Below are 24,798 nucleotides of genomic sequence, written 5' to 3'. Positions count from 1 at the left end.
TGGTCAGTAACAAGCGCTGGACTGCAGATGAGTGAAAAAAACAGCCAATTCTTATATATAATACCTTAAATATAATATATATAATAAATATGAAGAAATGAGAGTTGGATCAAGACTTTTTCTCAGTACTTCTGACTGGAGCCTACTTACTTTCATTGGCCTGAGGGTTGGAGTTCTTGACGTAAGCGGAGAACTTGGAGAAGACGTCCAGGCCTGCCGTGTTGGACTCTGGGTTACGAGCAGCCAGACGGGGGTATCTAACAGAGAGACAGATGTGAAGCAAAAACTCTCATTAATGAACTTTAACAGCCTGGAATTACGGTGGATGTCACAAAAACAATTAAAGCTGCATAAAAACTATTTAGACATGGTCCACAAACTCTAATGTAGTGTGATTATACAGTATGAACATCAGTGGAAATTTTAAATACAAAATATTAACTCAATTATATAGCATAGCTGGTGTGTTTTGATCTGATGAAGAGGCATGCAGGCATTATTTCTTCACCGATCGACAAAATGCTTCAAAAAGTCTGTAAGATCCTTGTTAAAAGTTCACAACGACCAATTAGACACCTTCAAATATCTGTTTTGTCCAGCAAGCCCACCAACGAATTTAAAATGACTATCACACATGGCAAAAAGACAATAAATAAAAACACTGAAGAAGCTTAAAAGGTTCCCGTATTTGTTTAAAATATATGAGTGAATGCAGTGATTACTTAGGAGGGCAGAGATTTTCCTCCAGGAACTCCTCAATCTTGTTGGTGTCAGTTTTCACATCGCTTCCGTACAGCAGGAAGGGAGGCTGAGCACCTGGTGCCAGGTCCTTCAAGATCTCTGGTTTCCTGTGAGGTCGGACACAGAAGTGAGACGGAGGCGCGATCGCGTCAAACAGGAAGAGAACGAGGGAGGAAAATGGAAGGAAAAGAAGAATAAAAAAACCAGTCAAACCAAAGGAAGTTACTCATGTTTTCCACTTTAAAGTGTACAACTCTCACTAAAGCTACAGTAGCTTTTAAATCTTTTCACGTTTCGTTACGGCACGCTACATTTGGGAGCCATAAAAAGGAAAAAAGAGGGCAGATTTTCCTCTGTTTTGTCAGCAGAAACCTGCAGCACTGCAACAGCAGAAAAACAAAACACACACATGTTAGAGACCAGCGTTTTCACCTCTTCATATCCACCGTGGTCACATCAAAGGTGACTCCTTTCAGCCACAGCACCATGAAGAGACGCTGAGAGAAAGGACAGTTCCCAATGCTCTGGCCATCGCTTCCTGCCTGGGATGCAAACACAGAAAAAAAAACAATAAATTCAACTTTTTTACTGCTTTATACACACACAGAGGAATAAACAATTAGATATTTACATGATCAATTAACGTGCAAATGACATTTTTAGTCATTTTCTACTTGTCTTAACCCTTCGTGACTGACTTGAAAACCAGCCTAAACTATCTCTTCCATTCAGTTAGGTGGATGTTAAGCCATTGCTTTTTCAAATGTTGATACTTTTACCATAAAGAATCATCCCAACAAGTTTCTGACCATTATTGGCTCAAGGAAACCTAAAGATGCAAAGAATCTTTTTTTCCCTGCAGACCACCAGTGAACTGCACAAACGCATGATGGCGTGTCAGGGCTGCGCAGTTTTCCAAAGCACACGTGTCAGTCTCTCCAGAGAGAGACACATGCAGCTGCCATACAGCATCGTTTGGATGTCATACACAGAATTGTAAAAACAAGCTCAGACTCTGCATCTCTTTTTTTTAAAGAACATTATTAATCCCCTTTACAACTATTTACAAATGTCTTTCATAGCGTTAATTATTTCGTTCTGTGATTCCAGTGCGGCGTTCGTTAGACCCTGACAGATCGGAGGCCCTCTACAGTTGGGGTTTGGGTCGCCCTCTCCTATTTTCTCCGCCCGTTTGACTCATATGGGCTTGTGGTGTGGCAGGAAATATAATTACATTGTGTCACCATGTCCAACCTGCTTACTGTACTTAAATTAGACTTTTACAAGTAGGACAGCAGCCACACTTTTCTTTTTTTTCTTTTAATTTTTGTATTTTTCTCTGAGCTGGCTGCATTAACTGTGATGATGACACAGTTATGATCCACAGGATACAAATAACACATTTTCCTGGCTTCAACCTCTGTGATCAGCTGATTGATCTCACACCCTGAACTTCTTCTACTTTCCAGCCGACTTTGCCGTTTTTGATTAGACAACAGGTGACAGGAGGGGTCCGTTATTGTAATTTGCATCTTCATTTTTGGGAAGAACAAAGGCGGGGTGATTTGATTGTTTCGTACATGAGTGCTCAGTTTCACGTTCCCCGAGATTCAATATGGATTTGGATCTGGTGTGGATATTTGTTGGTGTGAATGAGCATCAGCACCTTCAAATCCATGGCCTTGAGTCTCTCTCAGAAAATGTTAAACTGTTGCCTTCAGGTGAAGGAGGACAAGCCATCACAGGTGGAGGAGTTCAAATATTTCAAGGTCTAGTTCATGAGTAGTGAGCCATCCAGTCGGGATGGTACAGGCACCTGATGAGGACCCCAGGTCAACTTTCTCTGGTAAAAGACCTCAGAGTCAGGAATGACCTTTTCCAGCTCACCCAGGAGGCGTCTGGGTGTTCCCTAGAAGGAGCTGAAATTGCTCGAGACATGAGCACTTTCCACACAGATATAGTTACATGCACGGTAAAGTTGAGCTATGGTTACAGCTCGACTGGGCCATTTAACTGGACCTCCGTGCTCCCAGAATACATGGACAGGACGGGAATCCAATAACCAAATCCATAGTGCTGTGGACTGTGTGAGGAGACGTTAAACACATTCTGCTGCTTCTAACTTTCTCTGTGCAGGTCATCGCACCCGTAAGTTTAACTGAATCCATTTCACAAACGTCTTCTTTGAGATACTTAACGGCGATTTTGTCAGATGACGCCGAGGTTTTTAAAAAAAAAGACCATATGAGTCTAGTTTTGTTTAAGACATGTACGACAAGCATGTTTACATGCATTTTAAAAGTTCAGTTTTGGTTGGACTCCCACAGCAATTATATTTTTTTGTGTCGAGCAAACACACACAGAGATGCACTATAGTGTCATCTCATAGCGAGCTTTTAAATAGCGTTGCAACAAGGCGGAATCAGATTAGCGTCAACAGCAGTGATGTCTGGTGCGGCAGGTTTTAGCGTGCCGACTCTCCTTTACAGACATACACGTGTCAATTTAACATTCTGCCGCCATCCTACAGAATGCATAGGATGGATGGCTCATAACTGAAAAATAAAGCATCAATTCCTTACTATTTAATCAAAAATATCTGTGGTTTTTCTGGCCACAGATTGCTGCTACATTGCTGTTTTTCAACTAAATATTATTCCCCCCCCTAAATGATAAACAAAATAAGGTAAAGACAGAAATGGGAATCAGAGCTTTTCATTTTATTTTAAAATCAAACTGCAAAGTCAGCAGTCAGGATGTTTGTTTCACACCAGTCAACAAGGTTAAAGTCACTGCAAACCTCCTGCAGAGCTGCAACCCCATCTAAAAGCAAAACTGAAAGAAGAAAAGTGACAGAAGTCCTTAATCTCTTTGTGACATTTGAAACAGAAAAATGGCGACTAAAGAATTTTTTTTTTAAAGTGTAATTTATGACCCAAATTATTAAAAACAATCAACGGATTTGTGCAACATGAAAGCCACTGCAGCCACAGATGCAGCACATTCATTCGTGTATTCCAGCAGAAGCTGAAGGCCTCTCATGACACCATCAACCAGCTTCAAAACATGAACAACGTTAAAATACATCAGCATTACATCCAAGATCGGAAAATGTGGCCTCTGTGTGTATGCAAACTAATCGCACGTATCTACCCTCCTGGTCTGTGTGAAAGTAGATTTCAGGACTCGACTTGAAACTTGAATTTAGAGAAGTTACAACAGCATATTTCACCCCTGAATCAAAACCAGAAGCGGAGGGTGGCGCACATGCTCATACAGAGGGATTATTATGTGTGAGGGGGTGTTTTTTTGGCCCAATCAAATGGGATTACCCTGCTTGACCAGCATACTAAATATAGATTAAAGTCGGCCGCACGTTTTCTTAATGTGCATGTAATTAGATTAGTCGTTAATAAGTCCTGTGAGTCAGCAGAGGTGGTCCGAATGGCATTAATCTCGTAACACAGGCTCTGAATGTTATTTAAAAAGGTCACATTAAAGCCCATTTAAGGGTTAACTACGTTAAAAAATGTGTCATAAGGATAGTGAAACAATAATCTGAGACATGAGTCCGTCTCTAACCGTTAAACAAATTTATGTCACCACAATGTCGTCGACTCCGCGTCACTTTCTGGGTGTGATGGCTTTCTTTTCTGTCACCACTCAGTCGCTTACCTTCACGAAAAGTTCAACTCTGGGCTGATTTGCGTCGCTCATCTTCACCAAAGCCTTCGTGGAGGGAGAAAGACGAACAAGTTAGACAAATGTAGCGTAATTACGCATCAAGTTTAGTTTGGGAGACGAAGCGAGCATGCAGCGCGGGCAGCCAAGCCCATCTTCCGCTACAAATCCCGGAGAATAAAAGAGACAAACGAGACTTTGTATGAGTCAAACACGCTGCAGAAACGCTCCGGAAAAAGAAAACTCTGCGTGTTAAAACCTCTTAAAGTTCGTTTAAATGCGTATATGAGTGCGCAAAACCTGCAAACTTACAGTGCTCAAAGTTGTCGCTGCGGTGCGGCTGATCTCTCTTCCCAGTTCAGAGTCCGTCTGCAGCTACACACTGATCATCATCATCATCATCGTCGTCGTCGCAACTCCTCCATTTCCTGGTGGTGTGTGACGGGCTGAGCTCTCAGCGAATAAAAGTGCCATTCAAGGTTGAGAAGAGGACTGATGCGATGGAGGAGGAAGAGGAGACGCGGGGTGAAGGAGAGTCGCTGAAGACACATGGAAAAACTTTGCTATTGTTTGAAAGCAGGGGATTATCTAACCCACTGGTTTGTAAAGCCATTGGAGCATTTATTTAATATCCTTGATTATCAGACATTAGTCTCCTTCATTATTTCACTCTTTGTCAGCACTAGTTGGACAGAACTTGTTCACTGGGGCACAAATACCCCAGTGAACAGAACTTGTTGAACTCGTTCAAGTGACTCCTTTTCAGCAGCTAGTGTGCTAAATACTATGAAGATGGTAAAATTCGCATTAGTTACTTTAGTGAGGTTAATATGTGCTAAACTAGTTAACAATCAGAGCTTTTGCAGCTTATTAGTTAATGAGTAAAGACGAAAGGGTTACCAGTTTGGTCCAGAGGGGACACTAATCTGTCAAAAAGCTGATTAGTTTGGTTTTTGCTGTTTCTAGTGCAGCTCCTGGCATCACTGATAGGATTGTGTTGGAACTAGTTCAGCAAAAGTTCCACTAGTTGCTGAAAAGGAGTCCCTAGTCTGAGTTTTTGTTCATCTAGTCATGACAATGACTGAATTAGTGAAGGAAACTAATGCCTGGTATCAAAGATATGGAATAAATGCTCAAATGGCTTTCCACACACAGGCTGTCCTGGCCGCAAATTGTCTTTCTACTTATACTGTTGTGTTCACGCCCTGAACCGAGACTTTGGCACCATGTCAGGTGCATGCTACTTCATAGAAAAACTTCAAGATATCAAATGAAAGATCCTGATTTGTGTTTCAAGTAGAAAATATAAATGAATAGCGTAGACTAAGCCAAATTAGTCTCATATATCAGTTAAGAAAGGCTGCAGACCAGTAAACCTTTTTCTACATTGGTTATAGTTTGAGGATAGAAAAGAGACAAGGACCCAAAGTGCAGCACAGCTGATCAGAGGCAGATTAGTACTTTAATAGATGTTTTATTGAAACAAAAAAGCACTAAACTGCAAAAACAAACCAAAAAAACCCCACCCTAAATACTAAACAGCACAGATTAAGACTGACAAGTAAAATAACAGACTACAGAATACTTCCAGTGGGTTGTAACAGCAAGGATCTGACAAAGACTGAGCTGAACAAAGAAGTATACTGTGGGGAACTGAATGGTGGGTGACAGCAGAAGGTGGAACAAGAAACAAAACCGAGCTGAGGCAAGACGAGATGAACTGCCCAAAGTAATGCTAAAAAAGACAAAACATGAGCGCAACCAAAAAAAAACAAAGACAAGAGAAATAGAAACTGATAGAAACCAGCAACTAAAGAGCACAAACAAAATACCAACTAAGAACACAGAAGAGTAAAACAAAGAACTAAAAGATCATTAAACCATAGAAACAAAGAGACAGATCAAGACTAGAGAAACACAAACTGAATAAATACGAAGTTAAACCAATTACTCACCAACAAAACAGAATAGAAACAAACCCGAAGACCAAAAACCCACAGGTCCTAACAATATTAGCCATTTTGACCTGAAATAGCACAGGTGTGTTTTAGAATGGAGACATTCCACGCAGCAGTGCCATCTGCTGGGCTGTGGAGCAGCCAACTGGCTCGATAAACTCATCCTCAGGCTGAACCTGGAGATGTGTTTGTCAGGTCACTAAACAAACTGCTCTCCATCATAGACAACCCATCCCATAATAGTGAACAGCGGCTCAGCTTTGTGTTTGCACTTCATATCTGTGAATACGGTTTGAGTAAATATGAAAATCACCATCTGTTGCACCAGCTCCTGTGCCTCCTCTTCCCTTCTGCACGGCTCTCTGTATCCACTGTTTTACGTCACCGTTTTTGTTGGGTGTTTTGACAAATGTTTTACAAGGAACATCCATATGTTTTTGTATCTTTTGGCCTTCTATAGTTGGACTGTCCTCATTTGATTTAATTCTCTACACGTCATTGTTTATTCAAACCATTAACATCATTCATTGTCACGTTGTACAGTTCATTCTTGCATTATTTTACTATAATGATGTTTACTATCTATCCATCTGGGAGTGTTTTGTTTGTTTGTTTCTGTTTTCTTTTCTTTTTTATCTTTCTGCTCATTTCGCGCCCTCGTTGTCATCCCTTGATTTGTTCAGTTGTTTGACCTGTGTTTCTCTATGTGTTGCAGTATGATAAAAGGCCAGTAGAGGGGGACACCGACCCATCCTTGTGAGGTATTGTTAGGGAAATTCCGGTGGTTTCTCCATCCACTGATCATGAAACACTTACTCTCGAAGCTTAAGCTTTAATACATTTTTGCTTCCTACCATGGAGGCCCAAACTGTGATCCGGTCACCTCCAACTCTCAGCACCCTCAGTCCCAGCAGTGCTTGGAGGACCTCTAGGGAGCGGACTGAGATTTAATCTGTTAAATCCAACAAGAGGTTTAGTTCCCCCTTTTGATCCAGTTTCCCTTAAAAAGGAAGAAAACTAAGAGTTTTGTCTTCAACTCTTTTATAAATCACTGACAAAACATGTACTCTGACCTCCTGAAAGGTTATATTACATACCTGAACTTGTTTTATAAAATACAATAAGGAATGAATGAAGAACAAAGAACAACTAGAATCATTATTGTGTAACTGTGACCACCCTGTAACTGTGTGCGAGGGCTTAAAAAAACACTAGAGGGCATCATTGGTTTTGAATAACTTGGAGCAGTAAAAAACAGGATTTATCAGCTCATCTGAGTGTTGATGTCACATCTCAACACAGATCCTGCTTACACAACACAGCCTCACCAGACTGTCTGCCCAGCCCTGAATTCAAACAAAAACTGTTTGAATTCAGGGCTTGACAGAGCTTCTTTCTCTGTTTACAGATGAATTCCAATAAACAAGTAAAACATAAACATAGCCTAAAACATCCCAGGTAACTTATCTAACAGTGGCTCTATAAGTTCTTCTGTGTTCATTGTCTTGACTAAAGCTGAAACAAAGACTGAAATATTTCCTTTTGTTGGCCTAAAAGTTGTCGTTTTTAAATACCCTGTGTATAAAACTACTGGGCTCAATTGAAAATGTAACAGAAATGTAAGTTCATGTCAACTTTCTCAAATGAAATAAAAACAAATGTGAAATTGTTTCCATGTCATCAAGACAATGTGCCTAGATGCTTTTTATTGTATGGATCACAAATGGCACTTTATTTCATACTGATTGGGGGGGGGGGGGGGGGGGGGGGGGGTAAACAAATACATAGAAAAGGTACAAAATCAAGCTAGAAATCAGACCAAGAATCGAATATAATCAACGAGGGACACAGTGATGGACTACAGCCCCCAGAAGCCCCACAGCGAGGACAGGACGGCAGCGCAGAGGGCCACAGTCAGTGGCAGCTGAACAGAGGTGGCTCCGTTGCAAAGGTTCATCTCGCAGCAGCTGAAGGTGCTGGTGTAGCCAGCGCCAACAAGTGAGCCAGTCAGTGTCTTGTTACACAGGTCCCTGTCCAGGCAGCCGCGGGTGAGCAGCTTCAAAATGCCTGTGCCGTTGAACTCTGTGGATACCAGAAACGGTGACGTCAGGGGGCGAGAAATTGACAATACAAAAACATTGAAGCGTAAAACTATTGAATTGTGTTTCTTTATTTGGTATTTTCAGTTGAAGGAAAAAACCCTGGCTATCTTTCTGTTGTATGTATGTATTGATAACTGCTTTGCTCTGTGATCTTTATGTACTTGATGAGAAATATTAATAAAGGAAAAAATAAATAAATTGAAGCGTCACAAGTAGGCCAACGCTGCCCCTACCGGTCACCCACCTGTTGCAGCTCGCGTACACGTGACGTTAATTGCGTACACGTAACAGTTAGCAGCGTTAGAAGGAGCTTATGAGTTCGAATTTGTTAAAGGATATTTATCTAGGACTAATGTTTTGTTCATGGTTTATCAAATAAAGTACAATCAAATAGTTCAAGAAAAAGTGTGAGTGTGACCTTACTCATCTATTTTGCGCTTTTGTGTTAACCTGATTATTGTATGCCTTCTGGATTGTGATCACTTTGATGAAATTTTGTCCGTGCACAGCTTGAACATTAAGAGGCTTGCATAGGTTGCTATCCGACACTAACCAAAGAAACAAGAGCATGAATAAATATTGAAAGTCAAATACACTTCTTCTGTGAGTGTGTGAAACCTATTAAGTTTTTATGAGAAGCAACAAAGCAAAAATGATTGCAGTATTTCAGTCCTATAGTCAAGCTCTTAAGAGGGAGAAAGACTGCAAGAACTTTCCCCATGCAAAGTCCTATTAGTTATTAATTAGTTAGTTAAGAAATCCTCTAAACCACTTCAAACACTACTCATATTCTTGTTATGTTAGTGCATAATGGGACATCTACTCCAGGAAGGCTTGTTCCAGTTTCATCTGGGTGATGTTTGAGCAACTACAACTGGTTTCAGTGCAAATATACCATCTGGCTCAAGATTCCCTGTTGTAATTTAGATAATATACTTAATTTAAAAATAAAAAAAAACCTAATGAAAACAAGGCCTCACGATACATCTTGTTAGTGGTTACAGCCTTTCTCAAAGTATTTTTATATCATTTTTAGAAATGAGCATCATTCATTTTCCATAGATAGGTAAAACTGTGCCTCAATAAGTTTGTAAAACTGGATTAGCAGAGTCTTGATTCACCTTATGGTTTATTAAAGCCTTTTCATGAACACGGTGATGAGTCAGTCATCATACGACTGTCCCTGTTGTTATAGAGCCAACCAACAAGTATCCTGACTTCTGTTTTAAATGTGACAGAATTTAAAATTAAGTGCACCCCAAATGGATCAAAAACTAACACTGAAAATATCTGTCATCATTTTCAGCCCGTGTCATGAAGGGAGAAATTACTGCTAATGCTCAGTTTTACTGCACAGTAACACCCTCCAGAGTTATTTTTCATGAACGAATCATCACAATCTTTGTGTTTTAGGATTTCTAAGCTTCATTTAGGATGAAGTATTGACCATTCACGGTGCAAAAGGGTTTGCGTCCTTTTCCTTCTTTGTTATTTTGAAATAACGAGTAAGTAAATAAGTCATTAAAAATGTATATTAAAGAAATGCGTCATCTGATCTGTGCACAAAATAATTTTCCATGTTCATAAAAGCTTTGATCCTTCTGAAACCCACTGATGAAACACTAATCAAACGTTTTACCCATTTACAGTATATATGAAACGCAATAAATGCATTTCCCCTCAGTGTTGAGATATCGCTTTTTCTCTAGATCTTAACAGAGATCTTTCTTACGTGCTTCTCCGGAGTAGCAGCTTTCTGTGGCGTTATTACATGTGACTTCGCCTGAAATCAGGCAGGTCCCAAGTAGACCAATAGGACAGCTACGGCAGGTCAGGCTGTGTGCTGTTCAGCGGGGGAAAAAAACAAAAGACAGATCAGGTTTAGATGTTTGTCCAACATCTTAACTCCATATGTTGGCCTCTGCTTGTATGTTGGAAGCACTCAAAAAGTTGTAGTAAAACACTGCACAAATACCCCAGTGTAAGTGAAAATCTTAAATGTAGATTATTGATTTAATGTAACATAAAATGTTAAGCTTTATATACATTCATTTTGACAGAAAAGCAGCAACTGTAAAATACCATATTCAAATATTTTTTGTCTTCAGGTGTCCTCTTACTGTCACAACATTCCTCTTAAACCGGGACTCAAAATACATTGTTTTTAATCTATATTAAACGACAGCCTCATGATTTGAATTGATTTTTAAACCACAGTTTAATGAGGAAGTGGCCAAAGAACTGTTTTGTCTAATTTTTACTCTTCAACATCAAAGGTGATGCTTTCATTTCCACATCAGAAAAGAGACATTTTTCTCAACTCACCTGCTGCGATGACGGCACACAGGATTGTCACGGCTTTCCAAAAGTTATTCATGATTCTCTTTGAAATTTATGTAAGCCGAGTGCTCTATGACAACAATCCTCTTCAAAGTCTAATGACTTGGCTGTGTCCGTTGAATGATCCTGTGATGAGCCACTGGCGGGATAGTTTGTCTGAGCAAGAATGAAGCAAATCTGGTTTTATAGTCCAGCAGTGGGAGGAGGATGTTTCCTGACATTTCCTGAAACTCAGCCCCAAACATTCTCCACTTCAAAAACAGTCGGACTCTTATTCAATCAACTTTTATTTGTTCAACATATTTCATGTGGTTAATAGTTACCCTGCTTTAACTAAAATAATATGCTAATTACGCTTATCATCAGTGTAGGAGAGCATACAAGGCTCATGTGTTTGGGCAGACAAAGCAGAAAGACAACATAAAGAGTAAACATTTTGGGGGTTTTAAAGTGCCAGCAGGTTCCAAACTGCCGTTACTGTAGCACCCAAAGCAGCAGTGAGAGTAAGCTGGACGGATGTGGCTCCGTTACAGATGTCGGTGCTGCAGCAGGTCCTGGTGATGGTGTATCCGGCAGTCAGGAGGGTGCCTGTTTTTGTCTCGTTGCAGAGGGATGAAGACAGGCATCCGTGAGTCTCAAGGCTCATCAGTCTACTGATGTTAAAGGCTGAGGGGGGGAAATGACAAAAACTAATTATCAATCATCTAACAAAAGGATTTTTCTTTCTTTTTAAAAAGCACTGTTACTGTAAAGCTGCAAATGTTGATATATTTGACACAATAGACTGATTGATTCATTTGGATTTCTGTAAGCAGCATTTTAAATCTCGTAGTAAGCCACAAGATGCAGTCATAGTTTAATCCAGGAAAGAGCTTCTGTCCATGATCAGTCTGAATGCTAATGAGTTTATTAGAATAAGAGGAAACACAGTTTTTGCAGGGAACTGTAGTCAGGGAACTGCCGTCAGCCTCAGTGTATGAGGTGATTCAGAAATGCGTGAGAAGATGCCCAGATGTGCTTGTAAGTGCCCGTTTTGTGTTTGAAAGTGTGGGTGTAACACACCACACATTTCAGTTTGTTTTTGACAAATATTCAGATAAAAATGGAAAATCTTGTGTAATGCCTAATGGAAAACTAGTTGCAGCCTTTTTAAAGTCATAGGTGGACCAGGTAGAATATTTCAGAGATAATAACACAGCTGCTGGCCTGAAACTGACATTAGTGGGTTTGCACTCCTTTCTGCAGGTTTCCCATACCAATCATAACACCAACAAATATCAACAACTAAACAAAACTAGTGTTAAGGTGAGGCAGACCTTTGGGGTCCAAAGTCAATGTATTAAACAAACTCAGGTTTCAGTAAACTAAGATGCTCAGGTGCACAGATGAAACTTGTTTTTGAAGTGATTGTAGCCTGTGGTGCTACTTCTATCTGTTTGGTCTGTTGTCATGATCTTTATAACCAAAAGGACTTTAGTCTAAAATGTCCTGACTTTTAAATTGTTTAAACAATTTTAGTGAGCGCTATCAAGTTGAATATCTTGGTCATTTAATTGTAGAACAAATGACAGACGACCAAGATACTGAAAGCGAATGTTTCACAATGTTCTGCAGGCACAAGGAAAACTATATTTAGAATATTCTGCCCAAACAGAAAAACATTTCAAGTTCCTTGTAATGATGCCAGGAAACTGTTAGTGAAAAGAGCAAGATGGTACAGTTAAAGATGAAAGCTTTTAGGAATTTGTTACATGCATGTTCTCCCTGTGTATGTGTGGGTTCTCTCTGGGTACTTCCTCCCACTGTCCAAAAGCATGCATGTTAGGTTAATTGGTGTCTCTAAATTCCTCCTTAGGAGTCTATATGTGTGGTTGTTTGTCTCTGTGTGGACCGCTATATCCTGCCTCTCACCTGATGACTGCTGGGATAGGCTCCAGCCCCCCTGAGACTGAAAATGGATGGACAGTTTATTCTCATTTAAACCCCATTTTGTCCATCACTGTTCAGTGTTTGAATTAACAGTGATTTACTTTTCTCCCTCAGCATATGTCACCTGTAGAACAGAAGCCCAACAATAATTTTGTAGTATCTCACATACTGGAAAATATTCTTTAAAAGTTGGTTGAATATAAAGCCGCTAAGCATGTTTTAGTTTGTATGTTTCAAGTTGAATATATCTTGCTATATAAAGATGGATATTCTTACAGGAACATTCCATTAAGCCCTCGAGCACCTTGAAGGTATTTATCTCAGTGTTTTAAAATGGGCTTTAACCATTAACGGCATGTTTTTTAAGATGCTTTGCAGGTAAACTGTGAAACGTTTTCTTGACAAGAACTGCGGGATTCAAATTTAATGTTCAGTTCCTCAATGAACGTCAAGGTTTTCAACTTCCTTTTGCGTGCTGGATGACAATCTGAGTTCAAATGCAGAAGAGGAGATCTTATTACAGAAAAGAGGCTCATGTTGAATAAGTAAGGCTTCTTAGACTGAGATTCAAATTACAAGAGGATGATCAAGTATGATGAAAATAGTAAAAAAGTATTACCGCATATATTTAGGACTAAAATCAATGGCCACAGCAGAGGAGAATATTGACCCCACTCTGACATGTGCTTATGAAGTATGAAGCTAGGTGACAGTTAGCCTAGCTTTGGATAAGCCGAGTAAAAACAAATGTTTTTTAAACCTTATTCAAATTTAATTTGTAAAATGATATTTAAAAGAGGAAACTAATATCTCTACACCAGGGTTGGTTTTACTGGAAATGAGAAAACAAAGTTATTTCCTTTACGTAACTTAGAGATTGTTGTCTTCTCTTAAACCTTCACCAGATAAAGAAGTTACGGTGTAAGAGAGAGGTTTGAATCATTCTGCCTTCTTCCTTCATTCCACAAATAGTTGGTCAGCCTCCTACATTTCTCAACAAGGAAACAAAGAAGCATTTTATACCTAACATGTATTTAGGATTTTAAACTCTTTCAACACCAGAATGCTTCTACTGTTTGTTTGTCTACTAAACCACAGGTTGCCAGCAAGTTTGCGTCACTGTCACAGAAATGAATTTGTGCACAATTTTCAATTTTTTTAAGTATATCAACATAGAAATGACATCAGAGATAAACAAAGTCTATGAGACTTTTGTTAAAGAAATGCTAATAGGCCAGAAAGTCTGCAGTTGCAGGTGGTGGGGATGAGTTCAGGTCCATTTTAAACAACATTTTTGACATTTACTTCCTAAACAATGTAAATGTACAAAGTATTTGTCTTGTCTTGTTGACCACTCAAAGGTGCTTTTACTCTACCGGCTGGCAGCACAAGATGTCAGTCCATGTTCAAAGGTTGATCTGAATTGGTCCGAAACACCACTGTGTTGGGTGTGTCAGATATCAAGACATAGCTCAGTCTGCACATCCTGGGCAGGTTTTTCATGCCCAGCACCATTAAACAGTTTGGGCTTCGAACATAGATACAAACTCAGGAGTATGAAACATTTCGTCATGGTCTCGGGTTGTAGTTGTGTTTTAGTTTGGATTTTGTCTTTTGGACTGTCATGTTCTGTGTTTCTGTTCATTTTCTTCCAGTCCTATTTTTAAATGAATTGTTCATTCCTATTAGCTTTGCTTGTTTGCCTCACACCTCCTCTTGTTCCTCTTGTTCCTTTTGTTTAACCTCACCCTGCCCTCTGCCGGTGACCATACTTTGGGAGTTCCTCTTACACTCAATGCTCATGCATTGTTGTTGTAAACAAGCACATGCCCAAGTGTCTGTTAAACAGATTAAATATGACGGAAGACAAAGGGAACCAGGTGAAACTCACCCAGCTTTCCATTGTAGCAGGCTGACTGAGAGTCGTTGCAGGTCTCAGTAGAGCTGAAAAAGCATTTACCACCGAAACCCACTCTGCAGGTGTAACAGGTCAGAGACTCGGCTGTAAACCAGATAAGATGGCAGATCAATAGAGTGATCATTACCACATATACCATTACAAATGCTAAGTTGTTAAACACTTTTTGATATATCTTTTCTAAGAGCCATTGAACAGATTTAAATGGACAGAGCTGATATGACACAGGTATCCATTTTATAAACATACAAAACCAAGAACTACTAAAACAAATAATCAAGCTGCAATCTTTCTACAAGATAGAAGAGAAGAACTTGGATGATTTTATATTTCTACGCACTCTTTTTGTACCGATGAGCCTCACAGACAGAAATTTTGACAAAATTAGTTTTAAATGTTAAAATTGTTCTGCCAAGCTTAGCTAATATTTCATAGGTGCTCTCAACATATTAATGAGTAAAGAACCTCTTCACAAATATCTGACTTGACAACTTATCAACAACCTCTGTTTTAGTAGCGTAACGGAACAACGTTGCTCATTTTGGCACAAAATCTGGTGGCATAATGATAATTAAATTAATCTTAAATCTTATCTGAAGGAATATGAAAGAAATATCAGCTTTGAACACCCTTTGAACACTTCTAAAATAAAATTGGAGAACACATAAGAAACCTTGTTTAAAGGAAACAATTAAAATAAGACACATTCATTCCTGACATAGGTGATAATCTCACAATCTCACGTAACTGATCCTTAATTTAGCAAAGCATTGACTGTATTCAGTGAATTCATTGTAGGTTTTTCAGATGTATTTACTTCATGTTGAAAAACAGAAGCACAACTCAGTATGAATGTGCCGCCTGTGATTTATGCATCTAATCAATAAATTGATTACGGCTACTTTTTTCTCTCCAGTCGGTCCCACTGGGAGTTTTGAGATTATTTTTGAACAGAATTTATGGTAATTTCTATTAATCTGCTGAGTAAGTGGACTAAAATGAACAGTGCAATATTTCTATTAATCTTTCTGTTACATATTAGTCACATATTAATGTTCCTAGTGCGATCCAAACAGTGCAAAGTCAAACTGTGCGATTAAGCTGAGATGTTTAGGCTTAAATGCCAAAACTGTGAAGTATGTCATTTGTTTGATTCATTCCTCACTGTTCATATTTGAAATATTAAGTACGAAACAGAACGTATTTGATCCACAAACTGTATGCATATTAGTAAGTCATTTTGTCCTATTAATTCATACCGATTTAAAGCTGTCTTGCTGAGGACAGAATCCTTTTTTAGATGCATCTTACCTGCAACAATCATAGCCATCAGTGCTGCGCTGATCAACAGGAGATTTTTCATCTTGCTTTTACAACGACGGGTGTTTTTCTCGAGAAATGACAAATATGAAAATCACACAAGAGGCGTTCAGGGATCTGAGTGGTCAGATGAGTTTTTAAGAAGAGGACTTCAAATGAGGTTCATGAGCTCTGCTCAACTGCTTTTATATCCAAGGTGTGACATCAGAGGCTCACACTGACCACTGATCTTTATTTTGAGTGCAGACACTATGAAACTGATGTTTGTTTGAGAAAGAATGAAGCCCGATACAAAGCAGCCCAAAGAGAAGAAGAGCTGATTGATGCTGTCTCGATATGTCTGAACCTTTGTGAGTTTTTGTGAGGGTATTTTTTACGAATCATTTTATTTCAAAGGAGAACAAAGATTTGGGCTTCTGGCGGAGTTGGGAGTTATTGTCCATGCTATAAAGAGACATCCCCATTGTTCTCATGGTACGACGCTGGACAAAAGTCACAATACGATCCTGCAAGTCTCTTCTTTAGCTCAGGAAAAATAGATGATGATGTTGTGGACACTTCAGCTTTGATGCTTGTCAACCTTTTCATACTCTGTTTGTTATACCCTCCCTCATTCAGAGCTCAGATGACTACATTATAACTCAAATATTTATGTGACAACCACACCAGCATCCGTGCTGATCCAAATACTCACATGTTGAAGTTTTGAGCAAAGTTTAATACATCTTGCAGGGTTGTGATACTGCTGTGGTTACAAAATCTATCAGAAAACTGACCGATTAACACTCCAAAACCTCTGTGATGGAAGATATTTGTTGGAGATGAGTTCATTGAAGGGACATTCATTGGTAGGAAACCAGAATAAGCAGAGTAGATGTCTCATAAACTATGAACAACAACCTTTTTATCTTGTCTTGGAGTACATCATTTAGTTTGAATAATTTATTTAAAGTAAGCACAAAACAATACAGATAGAAATCATTTATCACGGTACTAAGAATCTGTTTCCTTGATTTGGCTTTAAATGAAGGCAAATCTATCGAATACCATGGTCTCATACAGGTCTTAGAGAATTTTGATTTATATTTAACATTTAAAAGCTGTTGGAATGTACGAGAATTAAAGAGGAAAAGAAAGATAGATATGCAGCTATACAACTGGTATCCCGCCATCATATATCACACAAACTGTAAATCTTATCTAGAACATATTCAAGAACTCAAACAACCACTTTTTGAAATTTAAAGGTGTTTAGAGGCTTCACTGGCTCCAAACCGCCACCAGGGCAGCACACAGAGCTGCAGTGATGGGCAGCTAAACAGCGGGTTAGTGTTGCAGCATGTCCTGGTGATGGTGATGTAGTTAACCCCCAAAATGGAGCCTGTCTCATTTTGACATTCAGCCTCACTGGTAGATAGCCAACAGGGCAGCAGTAAATCCTGAAATAGAGGAGGAGACGCTGTACCTTTGATGTGCTTTTTTTCTTATTACTGCATTTGATTGCAATCATAAAGCTCTGAAATCAGAACATTAGAATTGTTTTAAAGGCAGATTGTTTTGGGGTAAATGCTATCAGATCTCATAGTTTTTGGCTAATTTAGAGTTGGGAGGAGTCGATTAAGATGAGACATTTCTTTGCTTCAGTGGTCCTCAAGATAAGAAAAGATAAGAATATGGGGCAAAAGAAAAATGAAAAGGCTTAAAGAGATTTCAGTATGTCTTTGAGATCGTTATTCTAAGAAAAAGACTGGCTTTTATGAAAAAAAAGTGTCCCCAAGGCTCAATTTGCCCCAGTTAGGGGGTAAGTTATACCATATAGGTTGAACTTTCTTTATTCAACAATAACATAAAACCTACAAAAGGTTTACACCAAAGTTGTAAAAAAACAGAGAGATTGTTGAATGAAGCTAGATTTATACTAAAGTAGAATGAATGCATAAATAAATGTATCGAATTATTAAACATTTTAGTCAAAAAATGAATATAAAATGGTGCAAATGATTGTTTGTCACAGTCTGCACTATTAGGTTATGTTTATGTATTGTTATGTCACCGTTTGTTCAACCATGTTTTGTTCTAGTCATGTTTTTCCCCTGGCACGTTCAGTTCACTCAAGTCACCTGGTTAATTGTTCACAGCTGCACCTCATGTCACTGATCACTCCCCTCACAGTATTTAGCTTCCTGGTTTACTTTCAGTCACCGCAGAATCCTCACTATCCCTCCATGCGTTGCGCAGATAAGTTTGGTTACCTGCCTCATAGTCCTGTTTCTTTGTTAGTCATAGTCATAGTCATAGTCATAGTCATAGTCGTAGTCTTGTTTTGTCGTAGTCCTGTTTAGTTAACGATTCCATGCCATAGTCTTGTTTTGTTTTTGTCTTCTCACCGTTGGGTGTTTTTGATCCGGCTCTGCCGCGCCCTTTGTTCATACTCCCTGTCTTGTTTTTGCGAATAAACCTTGTTTTTTTTAACTAAAAGAGAACTGCATCTGGGTCCTACCTCACCACCGATCTTGACATTGTTAAACTGAGTTAAACTAATTCAAAATGCAACTGCGAGAAGTTGAAAGGAACCAACCAGAGCGCCCGTATCTCTCCCATATTAAAATTAGAACTGGTCAGTTCCTGAATCACCCGGTTAATGATTTGAATATTTGTACTCAATCAGGTATAAGTTTGAGTATTTTTCTCATTTTAATTTTTCCAAAATGAAGAGTCACAGAAGACCCAACGGGTCAGGGTGAAAAAAAGGCCTTTTATGTTCATTGTTCCCATGTAGCTGCAGCCAAGAATACAAGAATTATTAAGTTACTTGACATTTTTGCAAATATCATATCTTACATGCGTCTATCTTACTGCCAACTGCGGAGTAGCATCTGTCCTGAGCTGCTGTGCAGTTTACAGGAGGCGCTTTGAGGCATCTGCTCCCTACAGTGCTGGTTTTACAGGTGAGGCACTCAGCTGTGGGGGTTATAAAGAAAAATGTGTCGCAGGATATCAGTGCAGACTGAAGAAACCGGTTAAATTAGAAGTTCTTTCAGTCACACTTTTAACAAAAAAAAGAGACCGAATAAATAGGAAAGTATAAGACTGTCCTCCCCCGTCTGAACCTCACCTTGTGGGGCGCTCATCCAGGCCAAAATGTTCAATAAAAGTTGTTATTGTTGATGCAGTGAAGTGGAGTGAAAGTGCAATAAATTTGTTTTAAATTATTTTTTTTTTCTCCTGAAAGGGATCCCCAAGATCTATACATATATAGATATAGGTATACATACATACACTGTATATATATATATATATTAATGTGTATCTCCCCATTCAGACAGATGGGAAGCATTCCTGTCAATGATTTAGTGGATTTTAGGAAAGTCAATGTACAAAAATGATGTGACGTTGCCAACAAATTCTCTTGAACTGTCAAATGTTTTAATCTCAGTAAGTAAAATATTTTAAACTATGGGGAACGATATTTAAGATGTTGAATATTTTACTTTAAGTCAACTATTCAAACGTTTTATCTGTGACTTCTGGGCCTCTGATAAAATAGAAATAAATTCTTATTTTAAGGGACGACATCCTGTGCTGCTACTTTGATTGTTGCCTTAGAGTTCATTATGAAGTGTTGGCTAACGTTCAATAAGGGAGACATCATTTCGTTCACTCTTTCCCAGCACTTGGGCTTTTACACTGTCTCCCTGCCTCTCCCTTCTTTCCCCACGCTGTCAATTTCAGCTGATCAGTCTCTTTTCTGTACTTTTAAAATCTCCCTTATGCTGTCATTCTCCTTCTGTGCCATGAGTCGTGCATTCCACCTCCTCCCCAACTCCACCGTCAGCACTTGTCCAAGATGGAGGGACCAGTCATATAGACACATTTTTTAAATATCAGGTCAGCAGCCACGATATGAGCTGTTTGAATTTTTTAAATAGTAATAAAAGCAGCTCTAGTGCCTCCTTTATTATCTCTCATAAAAGATGATACACTGAATCATCCTGTCCCACAAGTCCTTCCTTATAGCGACACACGATTATTTTTATCCAGCTGTGCTAACTGTGATTCATGTGGCTAAATATGAGGACATGAGGATGAGTGAGTAGCACTTTTTAAAATCTTTTGCTAACTTTGATGATAAGGTAATGATCTTTAATATGATGTATGACATCATTTTCATGTAACAAGCTGATAAGTTTACAATAGAAAAACTGTCTGCAGATTTGTAGTGGTCGTCTTTTCCAAAGTCTATAAGAATATTTTCCACCATCTTTCCATAACCCCATGACGTTTTTCACATGGGTCAAGGAAAAGAGCTTGAATATTTATCATGAGCCTCAACTGAAGCCACCAGCGTCTGGACTCCGGGGCTCATCCTTCATGTCGTGTTCTGCTTTGATGCAGCATCCAACCACCAAACTTTATTCCATTTCTTTGACTCTCAAACTTTGTTTTGGTTATTTGTACATCACTTTTTTCCCCCAATTGTTCTACACCAATAAATTTGTGTCAATCACATCAGGAGTTTCTTCTCGTGGTGTCGCTGATTCTGACTCCTCGTGGATAATGTGAATATTTCTCCATAATCATATATGTGGTGAAGAGTATTCAGCGCCTGATGGATGTTTATTAAATTAGCTCCTCTACAGCAGCTGCAGCAGTAAAGTGCTGCTTCCACATAGATACATGAATAATGATAATAAAACAGTAGAATACATATTTGGGTAATTCTCACACGGGCCAGTAATTTGATGTGCCGAGTAAGTTTTCCTGACATTTTGTACAGATTCATACTTGTTATACCCAGTTTGTTTTTCTTAAGTACTAGATACATTATTTGTCCCAGCTGTGGAGCTTAATTTGTGTTAGGTTGTGGTTAGCTACATAGATACTCTCAGAGGCAAACGTTTTGGGTTGTTTTTTCTTTATTCTCATGTTACTTTTTGTACAATCTAAGGATAACAAGATTTTTATTTTAAAATACGAAGAAAATAATAAAGTAAAATTACACCACAGAAGATTTACGAGCTCAATGTTTACCTGAAACATCCCATTGATCAACTTCCATGATTCACATTTTTTGTAGTCCACTTAACTCTGACATTTATCTTAGTGTGATTATTAGAATAAGTATATATCGAAGGCCAAAGGTTTATGTGTTGGATTATGCTTTTGATTATGCTTCATATAAACTTTTCATTGTACAGATTACTTCAGGAGAGGCTAATAGCTATTTGCTTTGTGTGATTTTAATGCAGCATGCTTCCCCACACGGAGGCCAGGATGGCTGCACCAACTGTGGCACTGAGGGTCATCTTGGTTGATGGGGCACCACTGAGCGTCACAGGGTTGCAGTTGTCTGTTGAGCAGCATTCAACTTTGGCCTCGTATGTGACACCGAGCAGGGTGTTGGTGGTGGTCGTATTGCAGCCTGTGGTGTTAGCCTGACAACCCTGAGTGTTGAAGCCACTGAAGGATGTGAGTCCTGGGAAGGCTGTGGAGACATGGATGATGTAGATCAGTAATCACAGACAGTTTTAAGGTTCTGCTTTTTTTTTCTTCTGTTAGAGTCTCTGCTTAAAAACACAGCTTCTTTCATTTTTTTTTCTTTCGTCCCTCAGTTGACCTGAAACCAGTCAACACCCCAAAACTGGAAATACCTGATTTACAAGACAGTAAGAGTCTTTTAACACTCTTGCATAGCGGTATTTTTCCAGTGTGACATACACAAAGATTAATGGATTACTACATTGCGTTTGAAACAAAACATGTCTTGACAATGCACGACTGAGGTGTGCTTGTTTATCAGTGTGTGACTGGGTGTTACAGTGTTAGGTTTTTAGACAACAAGGAGGGGACTTACTTGCTCTTCCAGTGAAGCAGACGCTGCTGGTTGTTGTACATGTCTCATTAGCCTTGTTCAAACAGATTCCGAGCAGACCAAAGTTACATTTGTTGCAGACCAGAGACTCCGCTGAAACAGACACATGGAAGCACAATGATTACAACCACACAACACTAAGAGATGAGTGAACAGCATTTTGGCTGATTGAAGGAGACACAATTGATCAAGCTGGCGGATCAACCAAGCAACTATTGAGGTGTGATTAGACTTGATATCCATCCTTTCTTTTTTGGCGGGGACCACGCTGTTTTCATATTGGACTATATCTTCCTATCAATACCGGTAGCAATATCTGAAATATTTCTTGTGCCATATAACAGCTTGATGAACATTGTATTGGGATTTCTGATTAGGCCCATCCCGAACTGTGATGCAACCAAAAGTTAAGCACCACCCAACTGATAATGAAGCTGAAAGCTATACCAGAAGGCTGTCATGTTGATTTTAACTGTATGGGTAACAGCACAGTAAGCGCTAAGGTTTATAAAGGATGCTAATTAGTGGTGTTCTTTACTGAGTGTAAATTAAGTTGGTTTTCACCTAATCTGAGGATAAAAAAAAGAGTCAGCTGGATCTGGTTTTAGGACCAAGAAACATCATGTTTGACTCCACCTACAAAGATTGTGTCAAAAGATTGCGGTTTCACTCATCTTGTGTGAATTTGGCTCTCAGAAGTTTGAATTTCTTTTGCTCAGAAATCAAAATAAACCATTTTAACAGAAGCTACAATCTTTGTGGACATTGTTGGCAGTGAATGTTTTTTGGTTGTTTTTTTCTTCTTATGATTCACATTGACGAGAAAATTTTATTTATTTTATAGATTGTCAGAGCTCAACATCTTAAAAATAAATCTGAGCAAAATAGAGTTATCACAATGTTCATTATAAATTGGTTGAGCTGGATTTTTAAAAGTCTTTTGTAGAGAATTTCTCCTGACTGACTATCCTAAAATGAATGAAGATTTGTCAATATTCTTTTTCTAAATACGGCTGTTATTAAAAAACTAACAACACTTGTGAAATTTGCCTAATTGAATCATACAAAGAGTCCCGAATTTTGAAGAAATTTGTCTTTTCTTGTTGAGTTTTTGCTAACCAAGTCTTTCTTTCATCAATAATCCAAAATTAAGGATAACTCAATCACTGCTGTGTTTTCCTCCCATCTTATTTGTGATACATAACAGAATAAAATAAGTGATACTTGATTATGAGGTAATCTTACCCAGAATCAAAGATGCAAGAGATGCAACCATGACAAAAATAATCTTTGCCATCTTAGAGTGTTGATTTGGTTCTTGGTTTTGTCTCAAAGATAAAAATCCTTCCAAGCAAGAAGCTCCTTGTCTCCGGGTTGACCAGATGGTGTGAGAAGTTAAGACTGAAGTGCCTGTTAGGTGAGGGCATACATTTATAGGATGGATAGGCAAGGGGAGGGAACGTATAGACAGGTTTATCTGTACCTCAATGAGTCAGGTGGGGGAGTCCCTGAGAAAAGGAATGCATGTGCAATGGATGTGTTTTATTAGCAGTCAGAATATGGGGAACATAACTGTGCCTTTAGTTTAAGCATTAGCAAGTAACATTTCTGTTACAGGATTGTGTTATTCTACAAAAGGTTAAAAAAAATAGTTTGTGCCAAAACACAAAATGAGAACAAAAACAAAAATCTATTTATCATCACATTTCACACAGACAAGAATATTTTCAGAGATTAAAATTCAAGATTATTTTGTTATTGCAGCTCAAAAAATACGCAAAGTTTTTGTTTTTGTCAATAGGCAAATATATTTATTCACAATCTTTAAGGTCTGATGTGTATTGTTGCCATTAGGTGAAAAGTTAAATAATTAATGAAAAATCTATCATAAACAAAAAAGAATAATCTTTATTTAATCTCTCTGTTGAAGGGAAAATACAGCACAAAATGAAGATAAAGCAGCAGAGCTGACAGGATTTAGAAGATCTGTACAAGCTGAAATTGTTTCTTTTTCATTGGTGACTTATTTCTTGAGACACCATTAATCAACACGTTCCTATTTATTTAATCAATTTGATGGCTGTGCTACTTTCCATATTATTCTGTTACACCAAAACCTGAACTATCCGTTGTCTGCCTCCTGGCATAATCCTCCATGAACCATGGTCAACTGAATGCTGCAGAGCCAGTCAGTCCTGCCAGGTAACAAGGACTCAATATCTTATAAGAGAAAAAAAATCACACCAGCAAACACCACACAGGCAACTCTTTCCCCCACTTTAGATATTTATTGATTCTTCAGCTTGTCAATACCGAACAATTCACCAAACCAAGCGAGTCAATTTTTGGAAATAATGTCAAAAGTGCCAGTTTAACCAGGGTACCATCTATCTTTCTATCAAATAGAGAACACGTTAGAATTCAAATTGATCTAATTTAGTCTCAGTAAATTAGTCTCAGTATCTGCAGATAGTACAACTTATTCACATCAGCCCATATATCCTGAATATATATATATATATATATACACACATATTGAACACTAAACAAAAGCTTTCACCCTACAGCTTGAGTAATGTGCAGTATAGACATGATACCAATATCAAAAATTAAAACAGAACTGATCGAGCTAAAACAAAAGGAATCCAAGTATAAATTTTACAAGACAAAACCCCAAGAGAAGTGAACATACTAGCTATATTTTAGTTAAGTAAGCAATGAAATGAATACAAGTAGAAATGTTTACAAACGATCATTTGAAAATATTGACTTTATAATGACAATATAGTTTACTAAAGACAATAAAATAAAAGAATTGTTGAATCTTTTGGATGATATGAAGATATGGTTAGCTTAATTTAGCTTAGCTGACATACTGGAAATGATTAGATGCATGGCCCAAAGCACACAATTTGTCACTGCTGTCACAGGTGGAAG

General features: G+C 38.5%; 2 protein-coding genes across 4 annotated transcripts in view; both read right to left on the bottom strand.

Moving 5' to 3' along the window:
- The window catches only part of clic1 (chloride intracellular channel 1), an 83,238-nt gene that overhangs the window by 4,545 nt on the left and 53,895 nt on the right, over window positions 1-24,798 (bottom strand). The window contains exons 1-5 of one of the 2 annotated variants that reach the window (XM_072370241.1): window positions 4,735-4,828; window positions 4,417-4,470; window positions 1,174-1,283; window positions 723-848; window positions 151-257 (exon numbers count right to left, since the gene is read on the bottom strand). In XM_072370241.1, coding sequence (XP_072226342.1) covers window positions 151-257; window positions 723-848; window positions 1,174-1,283; window positions 4,417-4,458 — 385 coding nt within the window. In that variant the 5' untranslated portion in view covers window positions 4,459-4,470; window positions 4,735-4,828. Of the gene's footprint in view, window positions 1-150; window positions 258-722; window positions 849-1,173; window positions 1,284-4,416; window positions 4,471-4,734; window positions 4,829-24,798 lie in introns of those variants that run through there. The other variant, XM_072370242.1, reaches the window with a different exon arrangement.
- Window positions 8,044-16,117, bottom strand: lye (lymphocyte antigen-6, epidermis). 2 transcript variants are annotated; one of them, XR_011908374.1, is made up of 5 exons: window positions 15,981-16,117; window positions 14,643-14,753; window positions 10,808-11,488; window positions 10,215-10,325; window positions 8,044-8,462 (listed from the first exon to the last, which is right to left on the bottom strand). XR_011908374.1 is itself a non-coding variant. In XM_072370245.1 (3 exons), the coding sequence occupies exons 1-3, from the start codon at window positions 10,857-10,859 to the stop codon at window positions 8,239-8,241; spliced, it is 387 nt and encodes a 128-aa protein (XP_072226346.1). In that variant the 5' UTR covers window positions 10,860-10,996; the 3' UTR covers window positions 8,044-8,238. The 2 variants fall into 2 exon arrangements, 1 of the variants encoding a protein (XP_072226346.1); XM_072370245.1 differs by lacking the exons at window positions 14,643-14,753; window positions 15,981-16,117 and having other exon boundaries at window positions 10,808-10,996.

The sequence above is a fragment of the Leuresthes tenuis genome, unplaced genomic scaffold (assembly GCF_036924035.1).
Source record: "Leuresthes tenuis unplaced genomic scaffold, fLeuTen1.0.hap1 SCAF_18, whole genome shotgun sequence".
Taxonomy (NCBI): Eukaryota; Metazoa; Chordata; class Actinopteri; order Atheriniformes; family Atherinopsidae; genus Leuresthes; species Leuresthes tenuis.
The sequence above is the reverse complement of the archived record's forward strand: the minus strand, read 5'-3'. Positions and strand labels throughout refer to the sequence as shown.

Coding starts and splice junctions, on each gene's coding strand:
- lye (XM_072370245.1), bottom strand. CDS start 10,859: ATGAATAACTTTTGGAAAGCCGTGACAATCCTGTGTGCCGTCATCGCA. Junction 10,326..10,807: donor GTGTGCCGTCATCGCAGCAG/GTGAGTTGAGAA, acceptor CCCGCTGAACAG/CACACAGCCTGACCTGCCGT. Junction 8,463..10,214: donor CTGCTACTCCGGAGAAGCAC/GTAAGAAAGATC, acceptor TGGTATCCACAG/AGTTCAACGGCACAGGCATT.